Genomic DNA, 26,248 nt, shown 5'->3' with positions numbered 1-26,248 from the left:
GCACTTGTATTTATTATTTGTTGAGAAACATTTATGGTGTTCTTGTTGCCTGCTATTTATATCACTGGTTGATCATTGTTGTCATCATTGTTATCTTCTTCCTATTATTTTTGTAGGTTATATTGCACAGGTTTATTTGGTAGTATGGGCCTAGACTCATCACTACTTCGCCGATGTTAGGCTAGGCACTTACCAGCACATGGGGTTGGTTGTGTTGATACTACACTCTACACTTTTTTGTGCAGATCCCAGTGCGGTAGACTTCGGACCGCAGTGAGATTGTTGTTTCTTGTTCATCAGGTGATCCAAGGTAGTCCTGCAGGTGTCCGCAAGCCTTGGCATCTCCTTCTATTTACTATTCATGTTTCTTTCATGTATTTCCAGAGACAGTGTTGTATTTATTTCTTTCAAACCTTTATTTGTAGTACTCCTAGACAGTATGTGAAGTTGTGACACCAGTCTTGGGTAGATTTGTTATGGATTGGTATTAGCAGTATTATTAAATCTTTACAATGCAGTCTTCCGCTTATTCAATTCTGTTGTTATCTAATTGTTGGCTCTTAACCGTTATCGGATTAAAAATGGAAATAAGGTAGATAGTTCAGTTGGTTGGCTTGCCTAGCTTTCACTAGTAGGCGCCATCACGTCTCAAGAGGGTGGGAAATTCGGGTAGTGACAAGTTGGTATCAGAGCCCTAGGTTATATAGGTGTCACAATTCACAGACAAGCTTAGTAGAGTCTGAGGGATCGATACGGAGAAGTCTGTATTTATCCCCCAGAGGCTACAGAGTAAGGAAAAGTTTCACTCTCATTCTTCTCTATCGTGCGATTTTGTTCTCACATTGCTAAATTGAAACCTCTACTCTTGTCTTTTCACGAATGGTGAAGTCACGTGCCGCTTCTTCAGCCGAACAACATCATAGACCGGTGATAGATCAATTATGTCTTCGGAGGCTTTGCGGAGGTTGAATAGGTTTCACCAAGCCCTTCGCTACCACTTTCAGCGTTGCATCTTTTGAGGACCCACAGGATTATCTTGACCGCTACTATGAAGTATTGCAGAATATGAGAATAGTCGAAAGTGATGGGGTTGATTTTGCTGTGTTTCAGATGACAAGTAGAGGTAGTGGAAAGATAATGTATTTACTAGACCAGTTGTGGCTCCGACGGAAGATGTAGACGTATCAAGAGATCATCTAATGAATCATGTTGGGGTTCAACGTACCTTGATGTCTAGTTGATTTATTTGAGTTGTGAAGGTCAAATATTGTGGATTATCGGATGTTGTGACCTATGGCTTCGTGCCAAGTAAGGGGAGTCCACTATCAACGATCAAATTGCGGGGTCATGTGTTATACCAATTTTGTCCTGAGATGTATTTATGTGGTATTGAAAGGTTTTCCAAAAACTTGTATATGATTAAGAGTTGATATTTGAATGGGATGATGATGAGACTTGAGATATTCCATCGTCCTTAATACTTCTACATTTCAGTATCAGCGGGGTCATGGAAACATATTCAGTATACTCGTAATGCTTAAGTTAATCACAACACTCGTGTGGGGCAGTCATCTTTTAATGTACCAGTGGCATGGAATTTCCTGCAATGGTTATTTAAGTTATCCGGTACAGACTCAGTATGAGCAGTCGAACTGCGGATGGCTTGTTATGAAAATGGTGATACTAGGAACATCCTGAGAAATTATCCTATACTTGGGAGAGACATATTTCATCAAAGCACTCAGGCTACGTGCCCCATTGCAGTTAATGAGATCACCTAATGAATCAGGTAAAGGTCAGGATGTTAGAGGTGGAGGTGAGACTTTAGAGGTGGAGACACAGTCCGGTGATATATTTTCTATGGTATGGCTGAGGTTGCTACACCAGACGACATCGTTATAAGTACGGTCTCGAATTATTATAAAGTCAAAATTTCCTTAACTTGATTCGGTTTTGAGTATCAAGGAAAGTTCTCCTATTGTGCTCCACTTATGAGTGAGCTTCGTAATTCTTAAATCTACATATATGAATACTTTTGTCGGGAGATTATATGGAGATAGCCATGTCTATCATTATGTGTTGGTCAATAAAATAGTTGTGAGGCTAAAAGTGACTATTGTGAATCAATTCGATGATTTTGATGTAATTTCTAAATAATTGATTTTAGTTGTAAATTATATGCCCTACCGGTATGAGGGATCATTGAATGTTGTGATTTTGTTTAACCAAAATTATTTGAAAGAAGGAAGAAAGGAAATGGAAAATTTTAGTTGGCACAATATGCAAAATACTTGTGATTCAGAGTTGAGGATGAGATCCTCACATTTTTATATGATATGAAATATTTAAACCGGGCTACAAGCCGAGGTGGATGTTATATAAGGACGAGGTCCTGGTGGTGAAATTTTTTTTATCTATTTAAATTCTCCTTTTGTGAAAATTAAAATTTGTGCTATAGCACTTGTAGGGAGTCATCCCTATTAGGCTTATTTGAAATTTTTTGTATGAATATCTCTGTGCATAATTTGCCAAAATTGTATTGTAACTATTGAGTTATAGGCTACAAGGTGAGAGCCCAGGTGGTGTTAAATTGTGACTCGTTAATTCGGGTAAGTAATTATAAGATCTTCATGCCTTGTTGCTAGTAAACTGGAGGTTTGAAACAAAATTTTGTTAACACGAGGTTAATTGGTGATGTTGTAATCTATTATGAACAACCATTAAGACCAGAGATGTGGTTATGGTCATCATTATGCGTTTTATGTCATTGTGATAATGTCGTGCTTGTAATGCAGAGATTAGTGTTATTGATATATACTTTTTGGTGCGTTGTTGGGTTGTGGACATGTTGTTAGGAGTTGTTTTGGTGTTACTCTGACAGGTGGATAGGCCCAATTACAGGGGAGACTCTGCCGAAATTTCTGCAAAATTTGGGAGTTAGAAAAATTTGGGATATTGAAATGTGCAAAGAAAGAGATAAGTTACATTATGTGTTGGAGGACAGACTCTACTTCTCATTTAAGGATGAATGACTCGAAGTCGGGGAGAATGTAATACCCCGTATTTGATGGGTGCATAGGCACGAGTTGTTATGGCCAGTCGAGACTAATATCGTGTGTTGACGTGAAAATCGGACCTTTCTGGAAATGATTGGAGGGTAAAAAAATTTGGTCTTCAAGTTTACAAATATGGATAAAGGAAATAATCTCAATTGAAATGGTGTTGTCAGACTAATGTCTAATGCGATAACGTGGGATCAATCGCGAATATTTGTGTAGAAGTAAAAGCATCAATTTGGTAACCTGAGAATAATTCTTAGTACGTTCGAGGACGAACGTTTGTTTTAGAGGTGGAGAATGTGATGATCCAAAATATCATTTTTAAATTAAATAATCATCTCGGTATTTTTAAGACCTTGAAAAGCGGTATCAATAATTCATCAACTTGCATGCGCAGTCCGTATAATTTTTCGGAAGGTTTTTATGTGAAAATATGGATTAAATTGTGAATTAGAGCTTTAAAACTCAACTAAGTTGACTTCGGTCAACATTTTGAGCAAATGAACCCGAATCCAAGTTTTGACCATTCTGGTAGTTTCTTATCGTGATTTGGGACTTGGTCATATGCCCGAAATCGAATTCGGAGGTGCCTAGATCAAATTATCGCCATTTAACGGAATCTAGAAATCTAAGGCTAAAGATTTTTTAAGTTTGACCGGAGATTTGACTTTTAAGCAAACAACCCTGGAATGGAATTTTGATGATTCAAATAGTTTCGTATGGTGATTTTGGACTTAGGAGCATGTTCAGATTTGGATTTGGAAGTCCGTAGGACAATTCGGTGCATTTTGGGGAAAGTTGGAAAATAGAAGATTTTTGGAAAAGTTTGACCGAGAGTTGACTTTTTGATATCAGGGTCGGAATCCAGTTCTAAAAATTTTTATAGCTTCGTTATGTCATTTATGACTTGTGTGCAAAATTTGAAGTCAATCGGACTTGATTTGATAGGTTTTTGCATCGAATATAGAAGTTAGAAGAATTGAAAACTCATAATTCGATTCATGGCGCGATTCGAAATTTTAGTGTTGTTTAGCATGGTTTAAATCCTCGAGTAAGTTCGTATTGTATTCTGGGACATGTTGCCATATTTGGTTAGAGTCCCGAGGGTCTCGGGTGAGTTTCGGAGTGGTTTCGGACCATTTTTAGGCCAATTTATCTTTGCTGGATTTTGACAGCAAGGTTCGAAAATTCTGATGCGAGGAGCATAATTTAGAAGCTTATATCTAGCAATCTATAAGGTATCTCAAAATGTACAAAACATGAAAGTTGTAGCCCTTGCATTCTAGTTTCCACAAACTTTAACCATTAAGTATTTGGATATTTATACAGAAAGTTATGATCGATTAAATAAGGGTTTGTAAAGATGTTTTGAAATTTTCCAGAAATTTCTGACGCGAGGAGGCTATTTTGGAAGCTTATATCTCGAAATATATAGGGAATCCGAACATATGCAAAACATAAAAGTTGTAGCCCTTGGATTCTAGTTTTCATAAAGTTAAACCATTCATCATTCGGACATTTGTACAGAAAGTTATGATTGATTGAATATGGCTGGTAAAGCTATTTCTGGTGGACTTTTAGTGACGACTTTTAGTGACAAAAATGGACTTTTAGTAACGGATGGGCAGAAACTTAAGGACCAAAAATGCTCATTTTCTTCATTTTCGGTTTGGGATTTTTGGAGCTCGGTTCTTTGGCGATTTTGAGGTGTTCTTCACGATTTCAACTCAAGTAAGTGTCATATACTCGAAAGTGTTTATATTACATAAATCCATGGTTATTTTCATCGTTTAATTCGGATTTAATGGAAGAAAATCAAGATTTTTGCAAAATCTTCAAAAAATAAAAATTTTAGATTTGGAGGTCGAGTTGTTATCGGAATTTGATAAAATTTGTATGGGTGAACTCGTGATTGAATGGGTTGTTGGATTTTGTGAGTTTTGTTGGGTTCCGAGACGTGCCCCCCACGGGCAAATTTTTAGTGCAATTTCGAATTTTTAACGGAAAATGTAGAATTTCATATAGAATTAATTCCTATAATTTTTATTGACTGAATCGAATTGTTTATGACAAGATTTGAGAATTTCGGGCACGAATTCGCGAGGCAAAGGCTTGTTAGAATTTTGAATTGGTTGCAAAGCGAGGTAAGTGTTTGATCTAACCTTAGCTTGAGGTATTAGGAGTTGTGTCCTATTTGTTATGTGTTATTTGTTGAGTACGACGTATAGACATGATGACGAGTATCTATACGTTGGTGTCAAGCATGCCCGTGAGTCTTATACTTTGATTAATGTGACTCTGTTTCATATTGTATATGCTCTATATGAAAATTTCTATTGAGGAATATGACTTGTGAAAGTATTATTGTTAACTGAACATGGTAGAGCGTTGGCTCAAGTTGAGAATTTAATTGTTGAACATTGTAGAGCATTGGCTCAAGTTGAGAATTGAATTGTTGAACATTGTAGAGCATTGGCTCAAGTTGTGAATAGAATTGGGAAGTAAATGTGAAAGAAGAAAGGAGAGAGAGAATCATGATATTGTCTCCCTTGCCGGAATTTTATTATTTTGATGTTGTTTCCCTTGCCGGGATTTGATTGTTGTACTATTGTTCCCTTACCGGGATTTTATTGTGATTTCATTTATTTCCTTGCCCTTATTTCTTGTGATTGTTGTTTGGGTGAGGAAGAGTGTTAAAGCACGAAGGGTGATGTCGTGTATGATTTTGTGAGGAAGAGTGTAAAGCACGAAGGGTGATGCCGTGCCACATGATGTACAATTCCGTGCCGATTATATTGATTTTATGGTGAGGAAGAGTGTAAAGAACGAAGGGTGATGCCGTGCAGTTTATATTGATTCTTATGGTGAGGACGAGAGTAAAAGCACGAAGGGTGATGCCGTGCACTTGTCCTTGATTTTTCCTGATTCTAACTGAGTTATGTTGTCATGTACGTTTATTTACTGATTTTCCGTTATTACTTGATTTTATTTCGATGTTATAGATTCCCTTACCCTATTTGCCTTGTGTTTGTTGCTTGGGTGAGGAAGATTGTAAAGCACGAAGGGTGATGCCGTGTATCATTTTGGTAAGAGAGTGTTAAAGCACGAAGGGTGATGTCGTGTATTGTTTTGGTGAGAGAGTGTTAAAGCACGAAGGGTGATGTCGTGCACTTTCTGTTTGCTGTGTTTACTTGTTATTAAAAATTCAAGTGTATTAACTGTTTAGATCCCTTTACTGTTGTGATCCTTTGTGTTGGAATCCATAGTGTTTACAATACCTCGCCTTATTTTTTTAATATGTCCAATACTTCAAATTTCAAGAATTGTTACATTTTTAACTCAATTGATTTCTCAACTAAAGTTTCCTTAAACCGTTTGAAGTTGTACTCTACTTTATGTTAAGTGAATGAGGCTCCATGAACATTCTTAATTGTATTGGGTTATGGAACCTATGAGCTGAGTAACATGAGAATATTGTTGTGCAATGTGAGACAGAAATATGTGGGCACAAGGTGACGACGAAAATATTATGATTTTATTTAATGGCACGTGAGTTGTCCGTGCGGTTTTGACATAAATATGGGCACGAGGTGCCGTGAAAATATGAAAATGGGCTGAGACCTATATTATTTATGATTATGAAATGAGGTGTCACAAGGTGACCTTTACTCGAAAGAATTATATTCGAAAGATGCTTATCTGAAAGATATTTATTTGAAGGAAATATATTCGAAATACATTTATTGAAAAACATATTATCTTAGATATTATTACTTTGAAGGATTTATAGGCGAAAGATTTATATTTGAAGGACTTGATTAATTGATTGCACTTGTATTTATTATTTGTTGAGAAACATTTATGGTGTTCTTGTTGCCTGATATTTATATCACTGGTTGATCATTGTTGTTATCATTGTTATCTTCTTCCTATTATTTTTGTACGCTATATTGCACAGGTTTATTTGATAGTCTGGTCCTAGCTTCGTCACTACTTCGCCGAGGTTAGGCTAGGCACTTACCAGCACATGGGGTCGGTTGTGCTGATACTACACTCTGCACTCTTTTGTGCAGATCCCAGTGCGGTAGACTTCGGACCGCTGTGAGATTGTTGTTTCTTGTTCATCAGGTGATCCGAGGTAGTCCTGGAGGCCTCCGCATGCCTTGGCGTCTCCTTCTATCTACTATTCATGTTTCTTTCATGTATTTCCAGAGACAGTGTTATATTTATTTCTTTCAAACCTTTATTTCTAGTACTCCTAGACAGTCTGTGAAGTTGTGACACCAGTCTTGGATAGATTTGTTATGGATTGGTATTAGCAGTATTATTAAATCTTTACAATGCAGTCTTCCGCTTATTAAATTCTGTTGTTATCTAATTGTTGGCTCTTAACCGTTATCGGATTAAAAATGGAAATAAGGTAGATAGTTCAGTTGGTTGGCTTGCCTAGCTTTCACTAGTAGGCGCCATCACGACTCTCGAGGGTGGGAAATTCGGGTCGTGACAAAATTCCAATTAATCAAAAAGCCCTAACTCTACCCAAATTCCTAATTTCTACCATACAAACTCGAGATTTTTAGATGAAATTGATGAAATACAATGGGAAATCGAAAGAAAAATGTTTAGAATCATATACTAATGCTTTGGGGAAGAACTTGTTCTTTGAAAATCGCCTCAATACTCCCAAATTTTGAAAATATGAAGTAAATGGGTTCTGCCCATTTTTGCTACTGTTTTTAAAATGAATGGGCAGGCCTTCATCGCGTTAGCGATGGGCCTGTCGCATTCGCGTTCAACGGCTTGCATTTGCGGAGCTTTAGCTCCTAAAGCCTTCGCGTTTGCAGTCAGATGGCCACGTTCGCGTAGAACAAATGTGAAATCCTTCCCCCAGGCCACTAACCTTACGCGTTCGCGAGTGCCTGAACGCGTTCGCGAAGGGTACTCCCCCCACAACTTCGTGTTCATATCCTAAGCTCCGCGTTCGCGAAGAACAAACTGGCACCTGAGGAAGTTTGCCTTACGCGTTGGCGAGTGGGACCATGCGAACGCGAAGAACAAAACCTATGTGCACCTGCGACAGTAAACCTGCAACTTTTCTAACTTTAAAAATATCCCGAAACCCATCCGAAACTCACCCGAGCCCTCGGGGCTCCAAACCAAATATGCATACTAACCCAAAAACATCATATGGACTTATTCGTGCGATTAAATCGCCAAATTAACACCTTTAACAACGAATTTAGCATCAAAATCTAAGGAAAATCTCAAGAACACTTAAGTTTCAAATTTCACAACTGAAGGTCCGATTCACGTCATTTCAAGTTCGTTTCTTACCAAACTTTACAGGCTCAACTTAAATCATATTTAAGACTTGTACCGGGCTCCGGAACCAAAATACGGGCCCGATACCATCAAATTTAATTACGTTCAAATTTCCAAAAACTCTAAAATTTTCAGTTAAACAATTTTCTTCAAAAATTCATTTCTCACGCTTGAGACCTCGGAATTCGATTCCGGGCATACGCCCAAGTCCTATATTTTCTTATGGACCCTTCGGGACCGTCAAATCACGGGTCCGGGTCCCCTTATCCAAAATGTTGACCAAAGTTAACCTAAATTCATTTTAAAAGCAAAATTCATCAATTTTTACAAATTTTCACATAATGGCTTTTCGGATACACGTCCGGAGTGCGCATGCAAATCGAGGTAAGACAAAAGGGAGGTTTTAGTGCCTTGGAATACAGAATTTAGTTATCACATCTGTTCCAAAACTGCTTCTGCTTCTCCTCAAAAGCACTTTTATTTCCTTCCAAAAGCTTGGCCAAACACCTCAATTTTTGGCCAAAAGTGCTTTTGGCTAAAAAAGAAAAACACTTTTGGCCTAAAAAAAAAGCTTGGCCAAACTGGCTATTAATCTCCTTCCGTCTTTATATAGGACATTTACTTTTCTTCACATCAATCTACCTTAAAAATATAGAGCTAGGGCCTAGGCGTCTAGGTAGATTAGGAGTCATCAATAATGCCTAAAACATTGGTGCCTTAGCATGCAATTGTATTTTGGGGAAAAATTAGAAGAAAGTTTCGAGAATGAAATAGAGATTTCGATTTTGTTTAAATTTTTATCATGGAATTAGTAACTTGGAGGAGGTGCAAGCAATTTTTTTTAATCATATACTCCCTCTGTTTCAGTTTATGTGAACTTATTTTCTTTTTTGCTTCGTTCCAAAAAGAATGACCCTTTTCTAAATTTGGTAACAATTTAGCTTAAACTTAGAATTCTACCCTTAATGAGGAGCTTTTATTACCACACAAAACTCTGGGCCCTTTTTCGACTTGTTTAGGACTACAAATTTCAAAAGTCTTTATTTTTTCTTAAATTTTGTGCTCAGTCAAACAAGTTCACATAAATCGAAACGGAGGGAGCGATTAGATAAGAATTGAGGATGACATGAGAACGCAATGATGATATGTCATGTCATCACTCGATCATTAGGTATACAATACGGGGTTGTTTGGTTCAAAACCACCCGCATGTTGCATAGATATGATAAAGTTATATTCGTGTAACTTATAAAACATAAACTGTGGAAGCAAGCACTATTAGCATAGGCTATTTACATTATACCCTTAGGAGCGCGGCTCTTCTGAGGACTCTGCATAAATGCGAAAATTTTTATTCATCAAGCTACTATTTTTACATGAGATTGATAATTTCATAATTTTGGTATAAGAGTTATCGTGATTTTAGCTACTCCTAATAATAATATCCTTACCAAGCGGCTCCTAAAAGAATCCAAAAGAAAGGTTGTGGGAGGGTCTCATCAAATTTCAAGAATCCAAAACTACTCTGCATGCACTGCAACTTCAAGTGAACCCCAATCTCTCTGACAAAAGTGTAATTGCTTTGGGAACCATTATTTACATGTGCAGATAAGAGCTAGCCTTATCAACACGTGTACCATGCGAGATTAAAAAAAGATCGACTTGCCACTTGGCCAATCCCCCCCCCCCCCCCCGCTTTGTTCCTTTCGTGCATAATTGGATAAAATTAAAGGCCTTGTGGAGATGGAATCAGAAATTCTAGTAAGTCACTTTAGGGTTCGACCAATTGATATGCTTCCACAATTGAAATTCAATTTCATAATTTGCATTTTTAATTTTTTGAAACTTATAAACCGTAGTCATTCTTTTTCCATCCGAGTACTCATCCGTATTTTATTAATATGTTCTGGTGCATCTTAATTATATTATTTAATATGTATATACATGACTCTAGAGAGTTTGATATTGAGGAAAGTTGAGAATTTTGGCACTAAGGATACTGCGAGCGAATATTGATTATTGATTGTGATATAATTGACGTTTAAATATGGATTTATCCTTCTGGAATCAGGTGATTACCCATGTTATTTTGGGTTTTGTAAGCGTAGACACTCAAATTGGTGCTTGGTTCGGACACGCCTCCGTTTCATTTTATGTAATTTACCTAGCTAAATACAAAGTTTAAGAACGTAAAGAAATTTTTTGAGTCTTATCATTTTAAGCTAAAGGTGTACACCATATATTAAAAGTTCCATTTCAATCTTATGACCTTAAATATATATGCCACCCATTCATAGAAGAGAGTGTTAACTAAGAATAAAATGTGAATACGGGAATTAAGGAGTTGCTAAATATAAAAAGCGAGATATATTTTTTTATAAAGACTGAATCGTTATGCTAAAAGAGCTTCTTGTGTCAAGGAAATTCAATAATTCATAAATATAATTAAGTATACATAAATATCTTTTTTTATCCAATTGAACTCCTTTCAGATCATGTAGCTTATTTTGCCAGTGGAGGTGTGGGTTGACAAAAGGAATTCTCATACAGATCATGAAAAAAGTGTGAGCTAAATAGTATAGTATATAGTAACAATTAAGTTATTTCATATTCTGGTCAGCTAAGGCCATTCCTCAAATGAATGGGCATATGTGACTTCTTCTCCTTTTGTTCACTGAAATGGTGATATGGGAGTCGGGGAAAGTGAAAGAGACAGAAGAGAAGGAAAGATTGATTTATTTTCTTTTACTTCTCTCATGCATTAATTCAATCCTATCCAATCCGAAGTATGGGATAGGAGAGATCTCCATTTCTCTCATCTCTTTAATTTTTATTTTGATGACTTTTCTTGCTTTAGTTTTATCTATTATTCCTTCCTTTCTTGCACTTGCTTCACGTTGTGTTCCATTTTTAGAAAGGTATCCATATATTTGGAAACATTCTTTAATTCCATTGTCATGTTTAATTTGGCCGTTGTTATGATCTTAAAAACTAAGTTTTATGCATCCATCGAAAGGATGTGGTACGTAGGATGAAGGGGATTCCTCCGCTCTTAACTCAGTCTCATGTTCAATCCCTGAAATGAAGAAAATTTTGGGTAAATTTCAGAAATAGCCATATTTATAAGTGGTAATTGGAAAATAGTCATCGTTTCAAAAGTAATCGAAATTTAGCCACTTTTTATGTAAAGATAAATCTGAACGAAAATACTGTTCAAAATTCGGAAAATATCTAAGTATAATATACTGGAGTTTCAGTATAATATACTGGAGTTTCAGCATAATATACTGGTCCAGCATAATATGCTGGAAGTTCATACACAAGTGCTCCAATCTCCAGTATATTATGCAGGAATTTTTCGTGGGCTGGAGTTCCAGCATATATAATATGTTGGAAGTTTATAGACATGTGCAACAATCTCCAGTATATTATGCTGAAACTTTCTATGTTGCAGTAAAGTAGTGGTTATTTTTCAATAACCTTGCAAACGCTAGCTATTTTTCAATTACCAATCCGAAAAGTGACTAGCTCGTGCTATTTTCATCAAAATTTTGGTAGGAAGCCGTTCTCCCTTAAATGGACCTTTGTAGCACGAATTAGGATTGTCGGACCAGTGGTTCCGGATACTAAATTGTTAAACCAAAAAATTAATAGTAGTTGAAAATAATATTATACTACTTTTCAATGAAATGTTTTTTATTACAACATTAAGAATTAAATAAAACATCGCCAACCGAGCTGGACAATTCTCCGAAATGTCTGCTTAATTAGGTTCTAACTATATATAGTTTCCCCCCCCTTTTCTGAGTGGCTTCATGTAAGCAATGGAAATAGGAATGGAGTAGAGGATTGTTCTTTGCACTAAAAAAATTAAAGAATTATTCTTGGAACCCATTAACCAAAAGAAAGTTCATTTAAGCAGCATAAGATCGTAAATTAGTGATTGTTTAGGAGAAGATTCTTATCAGTATGGCAAATTAGGGTATCCCCTTCCATCTGGGGCCATGTAAATATTCTCCTTTAATTTATTTTTCTTTAATGTTAATATGATAAGTTAATACTCCCTTTGTCTACGTGACACAATTCGAATTTTGAGAGTCAAAAATTCTTACCCCGAACATAAAAATTTTAAAATTTTTAAAATAAAATTTATATATTCTAAAACTATATAAAAAGTACTATTAGTCACAATAATTAATAATTCAAATTATTTAAGAGCTCATATGAAAAAATTAAGGTCAAAGAAAAACTTGTTTGACTCTTGAAATTCACGACCAATTAGAACGGAGGAGGTATTAATATTATTTACTTACAAGCTCGCGGATATTAAGCTGTTGTATTGTTAAAAAATTATCAAATGCGCTAATGGGAAACCTATTTAGTACAAGCTTCAGCAGTCATATTACTATTCATAAAAAATTACTTTGCGCCACCTTATGTATTTTTTTATTACACAGAACCCCCTATAAAAACAGACTCACCCTTCTTCTGAAGTCCATCTTCAAGAAAACTAGTACTATTTTCACTTTCTTCCTTTTTCCTTTCAAACATGTCTGGTGTTTGGGTATTCAAGAATGGAGTTGTCCGGCTAGTAGAGAACCCCGGCGACTGCCACGGCGCTACCGGTCGCCGGAAAGTGCTCGTACACCTTTCTAGTAATGAAGTAATTACATCTTATTCTGCCCTCGAAAGGAAGTTGTACTCTCTTGGATGGGAGAGGTACTATGATGATCCAGACCTTCTTCAGTACCACAAAAGATCAACAGTCCATCTTATTTCACTACCAAAGGATTTCAACAGGTTTAAGTCCATGCACATGTACGATATTGTTGTCAAGAATCGCAATGAGTTTGAAGTTAGAGATATGTAATAATTAATTTGATTTTCTCAAATGTTGTTTGGTTAGGTTGTTTCTTGTTTTAACTTAAGTTTGATTTGCTTTGTGTATTAATGTTCACGTGTCTTGAGGTCTTAGGTTTAGGTCAGTGGAGTGTTTTAATTTCTTTAGGGTGAGGAAGCTAATTTGATATGTGGGGCTCTTAATTTGTTGTTTTGATGTTAATTTGTGTGTAAAGTGAAGTTTTATGACAATGAACACTTGGCTTGGTTTGTAAGTATCGCTGATTATGTATTTCTTTCTCTTAATTTCTTCTTTTTACTTAGATATAGTACAATTCATGCATTAGCTTTAATTGTACGTACAGAAGTATGTTAAAGTTGAGCATAATGTTCAAGAATCGATCTGTTCAAATTTATATTCTCATTTTAGCTATATACTACTTGGACTTGCAGCCAGGCTGTGTGTTAGGCAAATTCTAGGTTAAGATTATATTCAATGTGTATGATATTTCTTCAGATATTTAAGTGTTATATCAACTGTTTCGATGGTTGATCAAAACATTTCTCCTATAACCCAATACTTTTGACACGAAATATAAACTCAATACTAAAAGTCTTAAAAGTTGTACTTGGTAGAATTGAAAACCTAAATCCGATCCGTCTCTCGTAATATGATAATCGAATATTAAATTCCCAAGGCTTTTTTCTCCAGCTATCTTCTCTGCAAAAGATCATACAGGCAATATGACCTCGGCAAATATAGCATCTCTTTTTTCATAAATTAAGTTATCTACTCCTAACCTAACTCAGGTTCAAGCCTTGGTAATGAAGAATATCTTGATAGAACACTTTATAACCCTCTACTATTAGTGGTCTTAGTTACTCGGCGCTAGTTTGGAATAATCGCAGAGGCAGACCTATGCTTAGAGCAAAAGGGTCACCGGACCGTGATAATTTTGACAAAAGTTCTAAATATATACGTGTATTTATGTTGAAAATTGTCATATACTTTTCTTGGAACTCTTGAGATTAAAAGTTAGATAAGATCATGTGCCCCACCATCTTCAAATCCTAGGTCCGCCTCTGAATAATCGGATAGTGAATTTCAAATACTGAATGCCTAAGAAGAGGAAAAAAGAGAATTTCGGCTGTCTACTTTAATTTTAGAGAAAAATAAATATTAATGATCGTCAAAGAACGGAGGCTTTCATGAAAGAAATGAATTACTGGCTTGTTATTGTGTATTTTCAAGAAATGAGCTCGGAATCATACAGTTAAGCTGAGGCAGGCAGAATTCTTTGAAAGGCAGCACTTTGAAACTCTACTTTTTGACAAGAGATGCTTCAATAGGGCTACCAAAGCTAGTGCCAAACTTTTATTTAGAATAATACTTCATATTCTACTAATGAATCGGCCTAATTTTAAATAAGAAGAGATTTTGAAAAATCTGAATACTCCTAATTGATTGTATTCATGTGGGGTCAATTTGTAATTTATTTATAAGCTCAAGTTTTGCTTGAGATTTGTGCATTCATCGCACAAGTTAAAACAAAAGTAAAGAAAAAGTTGAATAAGTTATTAGCGTAAGGGCTTGAATACCTATGAATCTGTTCTACATCACATTGATACAAATTTAGGGGAAAATAATATTGTATAGCCGCTCTCAAAATAATAGTTGAAAAGATATATATATTTTTTGTATATATAGACATGTTGTATGTTATATACATAAATTATACAAATTTTATATACTTTTTCGACTACCGAATATAAATAATTTCTGGCACGGGCTAAAAATGAAAAAAGCCCCATATTTGTCACTCCTCTAACTATCTCCTAACCAATAATTCAATTGAATGCGTTATTTCAGCATTTATTATCTATATGCATACATACATACATATATACATACATACATACATACATACATACATACATACATAAATATATGCATACAAACATACACACGTGATATGTGTGTGTTTGTTTGCGTGTCTCCGTGTGTCTGTGGGAGAATATCCTTGAAAATTAATAAATATTAAATTTAAACTCATATTTTCAAAGGACTCAAAATATTTATTCCATTAAATTTAAACTTTAGATTTATCTCTGGCAAAAAATTTTAATGAAAGAAAAAAATTCAAACTTTTGAAAAGAAAAAGAAAAGGAAAAGGAACAAGAATGAACGCTGTGAAATCCACAATAAAAATAAAGTGAAATTCTACATGATGATTAAATAGCTAATATTCTTTGAAAGCCATTTATAGAATTTTTTGGGTTCCAACTGTCTAAAATAATTTATTTGGTTTAATTTTGCTTATAATACAAAAGGAATGGATTGATGCTATTCCATTTCAAGGCGCCCACCATTATTTCATGGGATTAAAAGTCTTTCCTTACCTACTAAAAGTGACGTTGGCCTTTGTTAATAAAAACTAACGTAACCTAATAATGTAAATACGATGATTTTACAAAGTTCGATAAGTTTGGCAAGCCATGACTTCGGATGCCTTTGTCACTCTTAATACTGTTTGAAATTTAATTTGTTAGTTAATGGACTTTGATGAGGCTTATTTACAGAGATTAGAAGAGAGGACAAGCATTTAGTTTAATTTTTATAGCCGCATTTCATTTTTAATTAATTTAGTTGCCAAATTATCCTTCTGCTTTTCATTTATCTCAGAGGGGGTGTAAGAATTAGCTCAAATGGACTGAAGAGTGTAACTGAACAAGTCGATTTCGAGAGATTTTGTTTGAGAAGTGGAATTTAGTTTGATAGATTGATTCCAGTAGCTTATTTGACACAAGGTAATTATTTACCCCACTAAGCGTTTTACATCAAATAATAAAAGTTAGGTTAAAAATTTTGGTCATGTGTTGATCACGTGTCTTGTATTGATTGTTTTGATTTAAATATCTGTATAAGGTAGAAATCGAGGCTATTCGATTTCATTCTTTTGTCGAGATAGGAATGTCACGTCGAAGAGCTAGGACGTCGAGTCCGGATCGAGGTCGACATCGATTGCGGCCAGAAAGAGGCAGACTTCGAGTGACATCGGCATAGCTTGATAATAGAAAGGGCGAAATATCCGCTATTGGTCGAGGATCGAAGCATGAATCTCGTAACGGATCAATCTACAGCGCTTAATTAGATGTTAATATGGTTTCCTACTATAATTAGAAGTGTACCTTATTTAGGATTCCTCTATTATATAAAGAGGGATCTCATTCATTTGTAAGCATCATCATTCACTAATAAGAATACACACATTCACTGCTCTTTTTATCTTACTTACCGTTCGTTACTGGTCATCATTGTTGTTTTATTTCTTTACTGTTATTATTATTGCTCTATCTCGAGACCGTCTTGAATCGAGGTCGAGACCCCACTCGCATATTGGTTTGATCTATCCTATCGCCTGATTTATCTATTTAATTCCTTGTTTATCAATTGCTATTGGATTGAATCACATATCCTTAAAACCAATATAAGTTTAATTGTTATTCGAATTTTAGGGTAAACAGTTTGGCGTCCACCGTGGGGCTAAGGATAATAGTGATTGTTCGGTGTTGATTCTGATAACACACATTATTTCATGCTTGTTCTTGTCAAGTATTTTTGCTCTCAGGTTAAAACATGGCAAACTCACAAAATGCACCCCCACATGGTGATAATGGTCTCGGGTTTCACGGGTAGAACGACAATGTAATTGCTCCAGGAGCCGAGGTGCCACCATCTAATCTCGGGGAAACACTAGTGGTCGATCCAGTCGATGTCAGTTCACACGTTGCTTTAAATGCGAACCTAGGCGCGGACCAAGGGGAGCATACACAGGGAAGGCCGATCTGGTGGCCAAGGTGCACAGTGCAGAGGAAATGGAGGAGTTAGTCTCCAGGTGATATTCGAGATGCTAAAGGCTCAGTAGGCCGCTATTGCTCAGCTACAAAATCAACATAGAACTCCGAGTGGGGTTGAGCCAAAAATCACTCATCGTACCGAGCCAGTGCAGAGAGGTCGAATGGTAATGGATCGGGGACCGATCCTGCAATAATGAAAATACTCGAGGAACTCACCAAGAGAATCGAGTCAGGAGAGAAGAAAATCAAAGTTAATAATAAAAAAGTGGAGACATACAACTCTCGAGTTGATCAGATACCCGGGGCACTGCCAATCTTGAAATGGATGGATTCGAAGAAGTTTGTACAAAAGTCGTTTCCTCCAAGTGCGCCTCCGAAGCCTATTCCAAAAAAGTTTCGTATGCCAGACATACCCAAATATAATAGGACCACCGATCCCAACGAGCATGTTACTTCATATACATGCGCCATCAAGGGTAACGATTTAGAAAGATGATGAAATCAAATTTGTGCTCTTGAAAAAGTTCGGAGAGACCGTTTCAAAGGGAGCAATAATTTGGTATCACAACCTGCCACCAAATTCCATCGACTCATTTGTCATGTTAGCAGATTCTTTCATAAAGGCACATGTCGGGGCCATAAAGGCCGCAACAAGAAACTCGAACCTTATCAAGGTAAGACAAAGGTATAATAAAATGCTGAGGGAGTTCGTGTCCCGATTTCAAATGGAATGCAGGGAGTTACCACCGGTCACAGATGATTGGGCCGTTCAAGCTTTTACCCAAAGGTTAAACGAGCGGAGTTCGATAGCATCACGTCAGTTGAAACAAAATTTGATCGAGTATCCAGCTGTAACTTGGGCAGATGTGCACGATCGATATCAATCGAAGATTAGGGTCGATGATGACCAATTAGGAGTCCCTTCCGGTTCAGTACATCCAAAGTGGTCAGTAGTTAAAACCCATAGGGACGTCGACAGGGAGCCAAGGTCGAACAGAGAACGATACCAACCATATACCGCAGATCGAAGGAACAATGGTTCAGGATGCAATTCTGCCTGGAATGATCGAAGAAGTGATCGAGGACAGAATTCTCGGGGACTTATGAGTAAAAGTGGTTTTGATAAGTATGCCAATCCCACATAGGAACCTCGGTTATCGGAATATAACTTTAGCATCAATGCATTGGGCATTGTATTGACAATCGGAAGGATCAAAGATACTAGGTGTCCCAGACCCATACAGACCGATCCTTTCCAAAGAAACCCAAATTTGGTGTGCAAGTATCATGGCACGCATGGTCACATGATCGGGGATTGTATACAATTAAGGGAGAAGGTATCCCATCTATTCAATGAGGTCCACCTTCGAGAGTTCCTCAGCGATCGAGCCAAGAATCATTTCAGAGAAAGGGACGCTAACAGGAAAAATGAATAGGAGGAACCCCAACATGTCATTCATATGATCGTCAGTGGGGTCGCCATTCCATAGGGACCCGTATTCAAATGCACTAAGGTATCAATCACTAGGGAAAAATGAACCCGAGATTATGTGCCCGAAGGTTCCTTATCATTCAACGACGAAGAAGCGGAAGGCATTTCTCAGCCCCATAACGACGTTCTGGTAATTTCTATCTTATTAAATAAAGTTCAAGTTAAGCGTGTTTGAGTGGATCCGGGTAGCTCGGTGAATATCATCCGATCGAGGGTCGTGGAGCAGCTCAGCCTACAAGATCAAATCGTGCCTGCAGCTCGGGTCTTAAACGGCTTCAATATGGCCAGTGAAACAACTAAAGAGGAGATTATTCTACCGGTGAACATGGCTGGAACCATTCAAGATACCAATTTACACATGATCAAGGGCGACATGAGGTACAATGCCCCACTGGGAAGGCCTTGGATCCACAATATGAGGGCAGTCCCTTCGACTCTCCACTAAATGATGAAATTCCCAATGTCGGACGGTGTAAAAACAGTATAAGGGGAGCAGCATGCTGCAAAGGAAATGTTTGCGGTCAACGAGGTAACACCAATATCGATGTTATCAACCTCTGAAAGGTCAAGCATCAAAGGTAAACAGGAAATCAAATAGCAATCACAGCCACCAGCCTCGACCGAATTGGGGAAGCAGGAGATAGAAGAGGAAGAGGAGGATTTTCTAACCCCTCAAACTTTTATTGTTCCCGAAGATTCTGACGCCACCAAATCAACTGTCGAAGAGCTAGAACATGTTATATTGATAGAGTACCTGCCCGAGCAAAAGGTATACCTGGGAACGGGATTAACCCCCGAACTCAGGAAAAAGCTTATTCAATTTTTTATTGATAACATACATTGTTATGCTTGGTCCCATTTAGACATAACAGGGATCCCACCGGAGATAACGACGCATCGGCTAAGCCTAGACCCTAGGTTCAAACTGGTGAAGCAAAAGAGAAGACCCCAGTCAGAGGTAAAACACGCATTCATAAAGGATGAGGTAACTAAACTTCTCAAAATAGGGTCCATTCGGGAGGTGAAATATCCCGAATGGTTAGCCAATGTAGTCGCAGTCCCTAAAAAGGGAACAAACTTAGAATGTATGTAGATTATAAAGATTTAAACAAGGCATGCCCCAAATATTATTTTCCACTACCTAACATCGATCGCATGATCGATGCCACGACTAGCCACGAGATCCTTACCTTTCTCGATGCCTATTCCGGGTACAATCAAATTCAAATGAATCCGGAAGACCAGGAAAAGACTTCATTTATCACCAAGTATGGAACATATTGTTACAATGTAATGCCCTTCGGGCTAAAAAATGTAGGACCTACATACCAACGCCTCGTAAATAAAATATTCGAAGAACAAATAAGTAAGTCAATAGAAGTTTATATCGATGATATGCTAGTTAAGTCCCTGCGCGCAGAGGACCATTTGGCTCATTTGCAGGAAACATTTGAGATTTTAAGGAAATATAACATGAAGCTCAACCCCGAGAAATGTGCTTTCGGGGTCGGTTCGGGCAAATTCCTGGGCTTCATAGTGTCGAATCGGGGGATCGAGATCAAACCCAATAAAATCAAGGCCATCGAAGACCTCACCATCGTGGACAGTGTAAAAGACGTGCAGAGGCTGACTAGACAGATAGCTACTTTAGTCCGATTCATCTCGAGGTCGTCGGATCAAAACCACAGATTTTTCTCTCTACTAAAAAAGAAGAACGATTTCGCATGGACCCCGGAATGCCAACAGGCATTAGAGGAATTAAAGTCATACCTATCAAGCCCACCATTACTTCACACTCCAAAGGCAGATGAGAAACTTTACTTGTACTTGGCAGTATCGGAAATTGCGGTAAGTGGTGTCCTAGTTCGAGAAGAGTAAGGTACGCAATTTCCTATTTATTATGTAAGTCGAACCTTAGGAGAAATAGAAACTAGATATCCACACTTAGAGAGATTGGCACTTGCACTGATAAGCGCCTCTAGAAAGTTAAAACCATACTTTCAATGTCACCTTATATGCGTGTTAACCACTCACCCACTTCGTAATATATTGCACAAGCCTGAACTATCGGGCCGATTGGCCAAATGGGCCGTCGAACTCAGTGGGTACGATATCGAGTATCAACCCCGAACGACCATCAAGTATCAAATTTTAGCAGACTTCGTGGCCGATTTCACGCCAACCCTCGTACCCGAAGTTGAAAAGGAACTCTTGTTAAAATCGAGCACATCATCGGGGGTATGGACCCTTTTTACAGACGGTGCTTCGAATGTGAAGGGGTCGGGGCTAGGCATCATTTTGAAGCCGCCCACGGGTAGCACTATTAGGTAGTCTAAAACTTCTAGGTTGACTAACAATGAGGCCGAGTACGAGGCCATGATTGCAGGTCTTGAGCTAGCTAAAAGTTTGGGAGCAGAAGTCATTAAAGCCAAGTATGACTATTTACTAGTGGTGAACCAAGTAAACAAAACCTTTGAAGTTTGAGAGGATAGAATGCAAAGGTATTTGGACAAGCTGCAGGTAACTTTGCACCGTTTCAAGGAATGAACTTTACAGCACGTACCTCGAGAACAAAACAGTGAGGCCGATGCACTTGCAAATTTGGGGTCATCTGTCAAGGAAGACGAGATCATCTCGGGGACTGTCGTTCAACTCTCGAGATCCGTGATCGAGGAAGGTCATGCCGGGATAAACTCTACAAGCTTAACCTAGGATTGGAGGAATAAATATATTGAATACTTGAAGAACGGAAAGCTTTCATCGGACCCTAAAAAGTCGAGGGCCCTATAAACCAAAGTTGCTTGATTCACATTGGCTGAAGATGGAACATTATATAGAAAGACATTTGATGGACCATTGGCAGTATGTTTAGGGCTAGGAGAGACCGATTATGTTTTACGAGAGGTCCATGAAGGCACTTGTGGGAACCACTCCGGCGCCGAATCACTGATTCACAAAATCGTTAGAGCAAGATGCTACTGGGATAGCATGGGAAAAGATGCTAAGGAGTTTGTTAAAAAATGTGATAAATGTCAAAAATTTGCACCGATGATCCATCAGCCCGGAGAATAACTTCATTCAGTCCTATCCCCATGGCCATTCATGAAATGGGGGATAAATATCGTCGGCCCTCTGCCATCGGCCCCAAGTAAAGCTAAGTTTATTTTATTTATGGCTGACTATTACTCTAAATGGGTTGAAGCACAAGCGTTCGAGAAAGTGAGAGAGAAAGAGGTTATAGACTTCATCTGGGATCACATCATATGTCGATTTGGGATACCTGCCGAAATAGTGTGTGACAATGGAAAATAATTTATCGGTAGCAAAGTAACGAAACCTCGAAGACCACAAAATAAAAAGAATGTTATCAACGCCGCATCACCCTAGTGGGAACGGACAGGCCGAATCGATGAACAAGACTATCATTCAAAACCTAAAGAAAAGGTTGAACGATGCTAAGGAGAAGTGGAGAGAAATTCTACCTGACGTCCTTTAGGCATATTGAACAACATCAAAGTCCAGTACGGGGGAAACCCAGTGCCAGGTTTTGATACACAACAGAAGAATCAAATCACGATGCTATAAATACTAGCCTTGAGTCACAGGATGAAAAATGAGAAATCGCACTCCTTCGAATGGATGCACAAAAGCAATGAATCGAAAAATACTACAATAGGAAAACCAACCTTCGTCACTTCAGAGTCGGGGACTTAGTCCCGAGGAAGGTCACCATCAACACTTGTGATCCTAATGAAGGAAAGCTCGGCCCAAATTGGGAAGAACCCTACCAAGTCCTCGACATCGTCGGAAAGGGATCTTATAAGCTCAGCACGATGGACTGCGAACAACTGCCGAATAATTGGAATATATCATTTCTCAAATAGTATTATTGTTAAGACATCGACACCTCACGTTTTAAAGCACGTGTTGCACTCTTTTTCCCTTAGATCGGTTTTTGTCCCAAATGGGTTTTTCCGGCGAGGTTTTTAATGAGGCAACAATTATGTGCTACCTGAGAAAAATTCAACAGTATCCAAGGCTTCTTTACAATCAACCTTGAATACTTGGGGGCATCACTCTCGGATGTTATATTTTCGAGGAAAGTACTTCATGTGAAAGTGTCTCGATAGGGAAATTTTGTAATGGGCCAAATAGTTGAATGAACCGTGTCCATGTAGATTATTCGAGCCCCGATGGCAAAACATGTACGCATGTGTAAATTATTCAAAGAAGCATTCTTTCTATATCAAACATCTTGTGTCTCAAATAAAGTTTTCTACTATACGAGCTAAATACTTATGATTTTGTGAGAAATGGATCAAGGGCCAAGAACAAATATGCCTCGAACACTCGGGGACTGTCATCAACGATCGACTTATTCGAATTATCTAAACTCAAATTCATAAGACCTCAAAGAGGCACCCCTCAAACACTCGGGACTGTAGACAATCGACTTATTCGAGTTATCTAAATTCAAATTTATAAGACCTCAAAGATGCGCCCCTCGATCTATAGGCCAAGGCCATCATTCTCGGGGATAAGACTAAGAGGCATACCCAAAGGCTACGACCAAATTAATGTGGCTCGGAGATGCCCGAATACTGCAATAAAAAGAGGCCTTCGAGTTCCTTGAAAAATCGGCTAAAAAAGCTATCCTTGGTAAATAATCAAAAGGGCTTTGATAAAATCATCCCTCAAAAAACCTTAAGAGGTATCAAATTATCTTAACATAAACGTGCTAAGGCACAAAAAGCATAGGGGTTTCAACTGACATCGAACCCTAGAAAATCCAATAGGTAAAAAAATACATGCTAAGGCATAAAGAAATTTTACTAATTATTTTAAGCCGAAAGAGGGGAATAATAGCCATCTTTTAGAGGCCATATCGGCCCAATATAAAGAGCCTAAGGGCCAATACACTTAGATTTCGATATCTTGTTCTCGCTCCATCCGAACCTAAGGGTTCGACTATTCCGAGCCCAAATAAAAACTGACTTGACTATGGCTGGGGGACTCATCATTATTCGACAAAAACCTAAAGGGTCTATGCTTCAAGTTCGAACCTTATTCGAACTCAACTGTGGTGACTTCGAGGAATCCACCCAAAACCAAAATCTCGAACGCACCGTTCAAAGCATAAGATTATGCTAAAAGTCTTACAAGTCACAAAACGTGTTTGAAGATAAAAATTGAGAAGGCATTCAAAAGAAAATTTCCTTTATATATTGATGAAGTAGGATATGTACAAGAGACCGACAGAGGCCTTACAAAAAAGAAAAAGAAACTAAGGCCTAACTACGGCTAGGGGAGACCTCTTCATCGGGGGTAGCTTCTCCTTCGGGCCCCTTACCATTGTCAGATTCGTCTTGACTGCCTTCATCATCATCAACTTCATCATCGGAGGAGGCAAACGGCCTGGTATCAGCTTCAAGTGCTTTGGCTTGGGCTATCTCCTCAAAGAGGTCAAAACCTTGAGTGTGGATCCCTTAGCTGCATTAGAGTAGCCTCGGCATCAGCCAGGTACACGGCTTTGGACTTGTCTGCCATGACCTTCGTCTTCTCGACCTCCGCCTTGGCCTCAACAAGCTCGGCTTCAAGATCCTCGATCTTTTTGTCCTAGGATGAGCTTTTCTCTTTAATGCTCCGAAGTTGGACCTCGGCCGATGATATTTTGGCCAAGGTAGCCTATTTCTCCGCAGCGAGGCGGTCGATGTTCTCCTTCCACCGAGCACAGTCAGCTTTGATTTGATCGACTCCCCCCAAAGCTGCTCGATCCTTTCTACCTTTTGCTGCAACTGAGATATTGAAGTATTAGCCTCCACAGTTAGGTCGAGTCCATACTTTATCAAAAGGATAGTTACCTGCTCGTCTAGCTCGGCCTCTTCCTTACGAGCCTTTGCCATATCCGCTCGAAGGTTCTTTATAGCTTTATCCTTTTGGCTGCAAGGAAGCTTTAGAGAGTTCCTCTCCTCTGAGACTTTCTGGAGCTCAGCTTCGCACTGACTCAGGCCGGCTCGAGACTTGGCAAAGGCCTATAAAAAGAAAAATGCAAGTCAGACTTAAAAAGAAGAGTAAGGAAAGGAATCGCAGCAATTAATGCTTACCCGAGATAGGGGACGTTGGGCTTCTTCTAAGAGACGCATCATTAAGATCAAGGGCATCATCTACCCCGCTAAAATAATCCCGGTAGGGATACTCTTCACTGGGGACTCCGCCTATGTCAAGGGTCTGTAGAGCCCGAGCATCCCTTATAGCCTCCTTAGAAAAGGCCGGTAGAGAAGGAGAGTGACCTACTGTCACAACCTCGAGCGAATTGCTTGGGGCGCCCTGCTTAGCCCTGGGGTCTCAGAACTGGCACCCTCCGGTATATTCGTTGACGGCCGAAGGATAACCTCAACTTTAGGCGATTCGGGGGCTTTGCCAGAATCTTTCTTCGAGGCCTCCTCATCACGAGGCAGGGTATCAACAATTGCCTCCGGCTTGGAAGGCTTAGCGGCCTCGAGCGACTTCCTTGCTCAAACTACCAGCACTGAGCCATTGCCTTCATCTTTCTCTTCTTCTTCCCCCAGTTGGCAGACCGACTCTATAGTCAGAGGGATGACATTTCTTTTGCGTCTTTAAGCTGGAGCCTTTTTAGGTTGGGGGTCCTCGGATTCCAAGACCCTCTTTCTCTTGTTATATTTCCCCGACTTCGGAATTGGGGATTCGGCCTCTTCCTCAGGCGGGGCCGGCCTTATATCAGCAACGTCTCTGAGGCCTGCATAAAAGGGAATCAACTATAAATCAAAAGAAACTATCACGACCTAAACCGATAGACCACAATGGGCACCAGATACCTTACTCAGTCGAGTACAGACATAATGTATCTTTTCATGTCATACTATCATGGATAACTGAGCCAGAGAGGCCTCCGTGAAATAGGTAGAATATAACAGGTAATGCCAACTTATACATAAGACATATGGGCCTCTAGGACCAAAATAACCACTAAGACACTGAACATAAGACGACAAGATCATATAATTTTTTACGTACATGACATCTGTCTACAAGCCTCTAAATAATACATAATTTTCATAAAGGTCGGGACAGAGTCCCGCCATAACAACCAATACACATCTAACTCATACTAACCAAACAAGCAACTCCGAAGCAAATGGAGCACATTAATATTTTCCACTGAGCTGATAGCCTACTTGGAGGGCTCTCGACCTGTCTATCGGGACCTGTGGGCATGAAATGCAGCGTCTCCAAGCAAAAAGGGACGTCAGTACGAATAATGTACTGAGTATGTAAGGCACATAAATAAGTGCATAACAGACATGGAGGAAATATAGAGTAAATGACTTCACCTGTAAGTCTGAATAACTTTATAAATCATGAAATAATAATAGTATCATGTGTATGCGTATGAATGTCATGTCGTGCATAGATACATGTTTCATAACATCATCAGCCTCTGAGGGCATCCCATCATATCATCTTGGCCACTGTGGGCAAAATCATCAACGTATATCAGCTGATCAGGTGGTGGTGCTATATAACGTCATAACCTTTCCTATATCCCATATATATATATATATATACATACATATATACGCGTATATAATGCCATCTGGTCATAGGTCAATGTATATGAATGCAATGCATGAAAAGTACGTTATTAAAATTTTTCGAA

General features: G+C 38.4%; 1 protein-coding gene across 1 annotated transcript; it reads left to right on the top strand.

The window, feature by feature from the left end:
• Positions 1-12,930: 12,930 nt before the first annotated feature.
• On the top strand, positions 12,931-13,251 carry LOC107768442 (flowering-promoting factor 1-like protein 3). Its single transcript, XM_016587570.2, has one exon. The coding sequence runs from the start codon at positions 12,931-12,933 to the stop codon at positions 13,249-13,251; it is 321 nt and encodes a 106-aa protein (XP_016443056.1).
• The last annotated feature ends 12,997 nt before the right edge of the window (positions 13,252-26,248 follow it).

This window comes from Nicotiana tabacum, chromosome 7 (assembly GCF_000715075.1).
Source record: "Nicotiana tabacum cultivar K326 chromosome 7, ASM71507v2, whole genome shotgun sequence".
Taxonomy (NCBI): Eukaryota; Viridiplantae; Streptophyta; class Magnoliopsida; order Solanales; family Solanaceae; genus Nicotiana; species Nicotiana tabacum.
This window is presented reverse-complemented; position numbering and strand designations above follow the sequence as displayed.

Bases quoted from the DNA above. Each gene is read 5' to 3' on its own strand.
- LOC107768442 (XM_016587570.2), top strand. From the start codon at position 12,931: ATGTCTGGTGTTTGGGTATTCAAGAATGGAGTTGTCCGGCTAGTAGAG.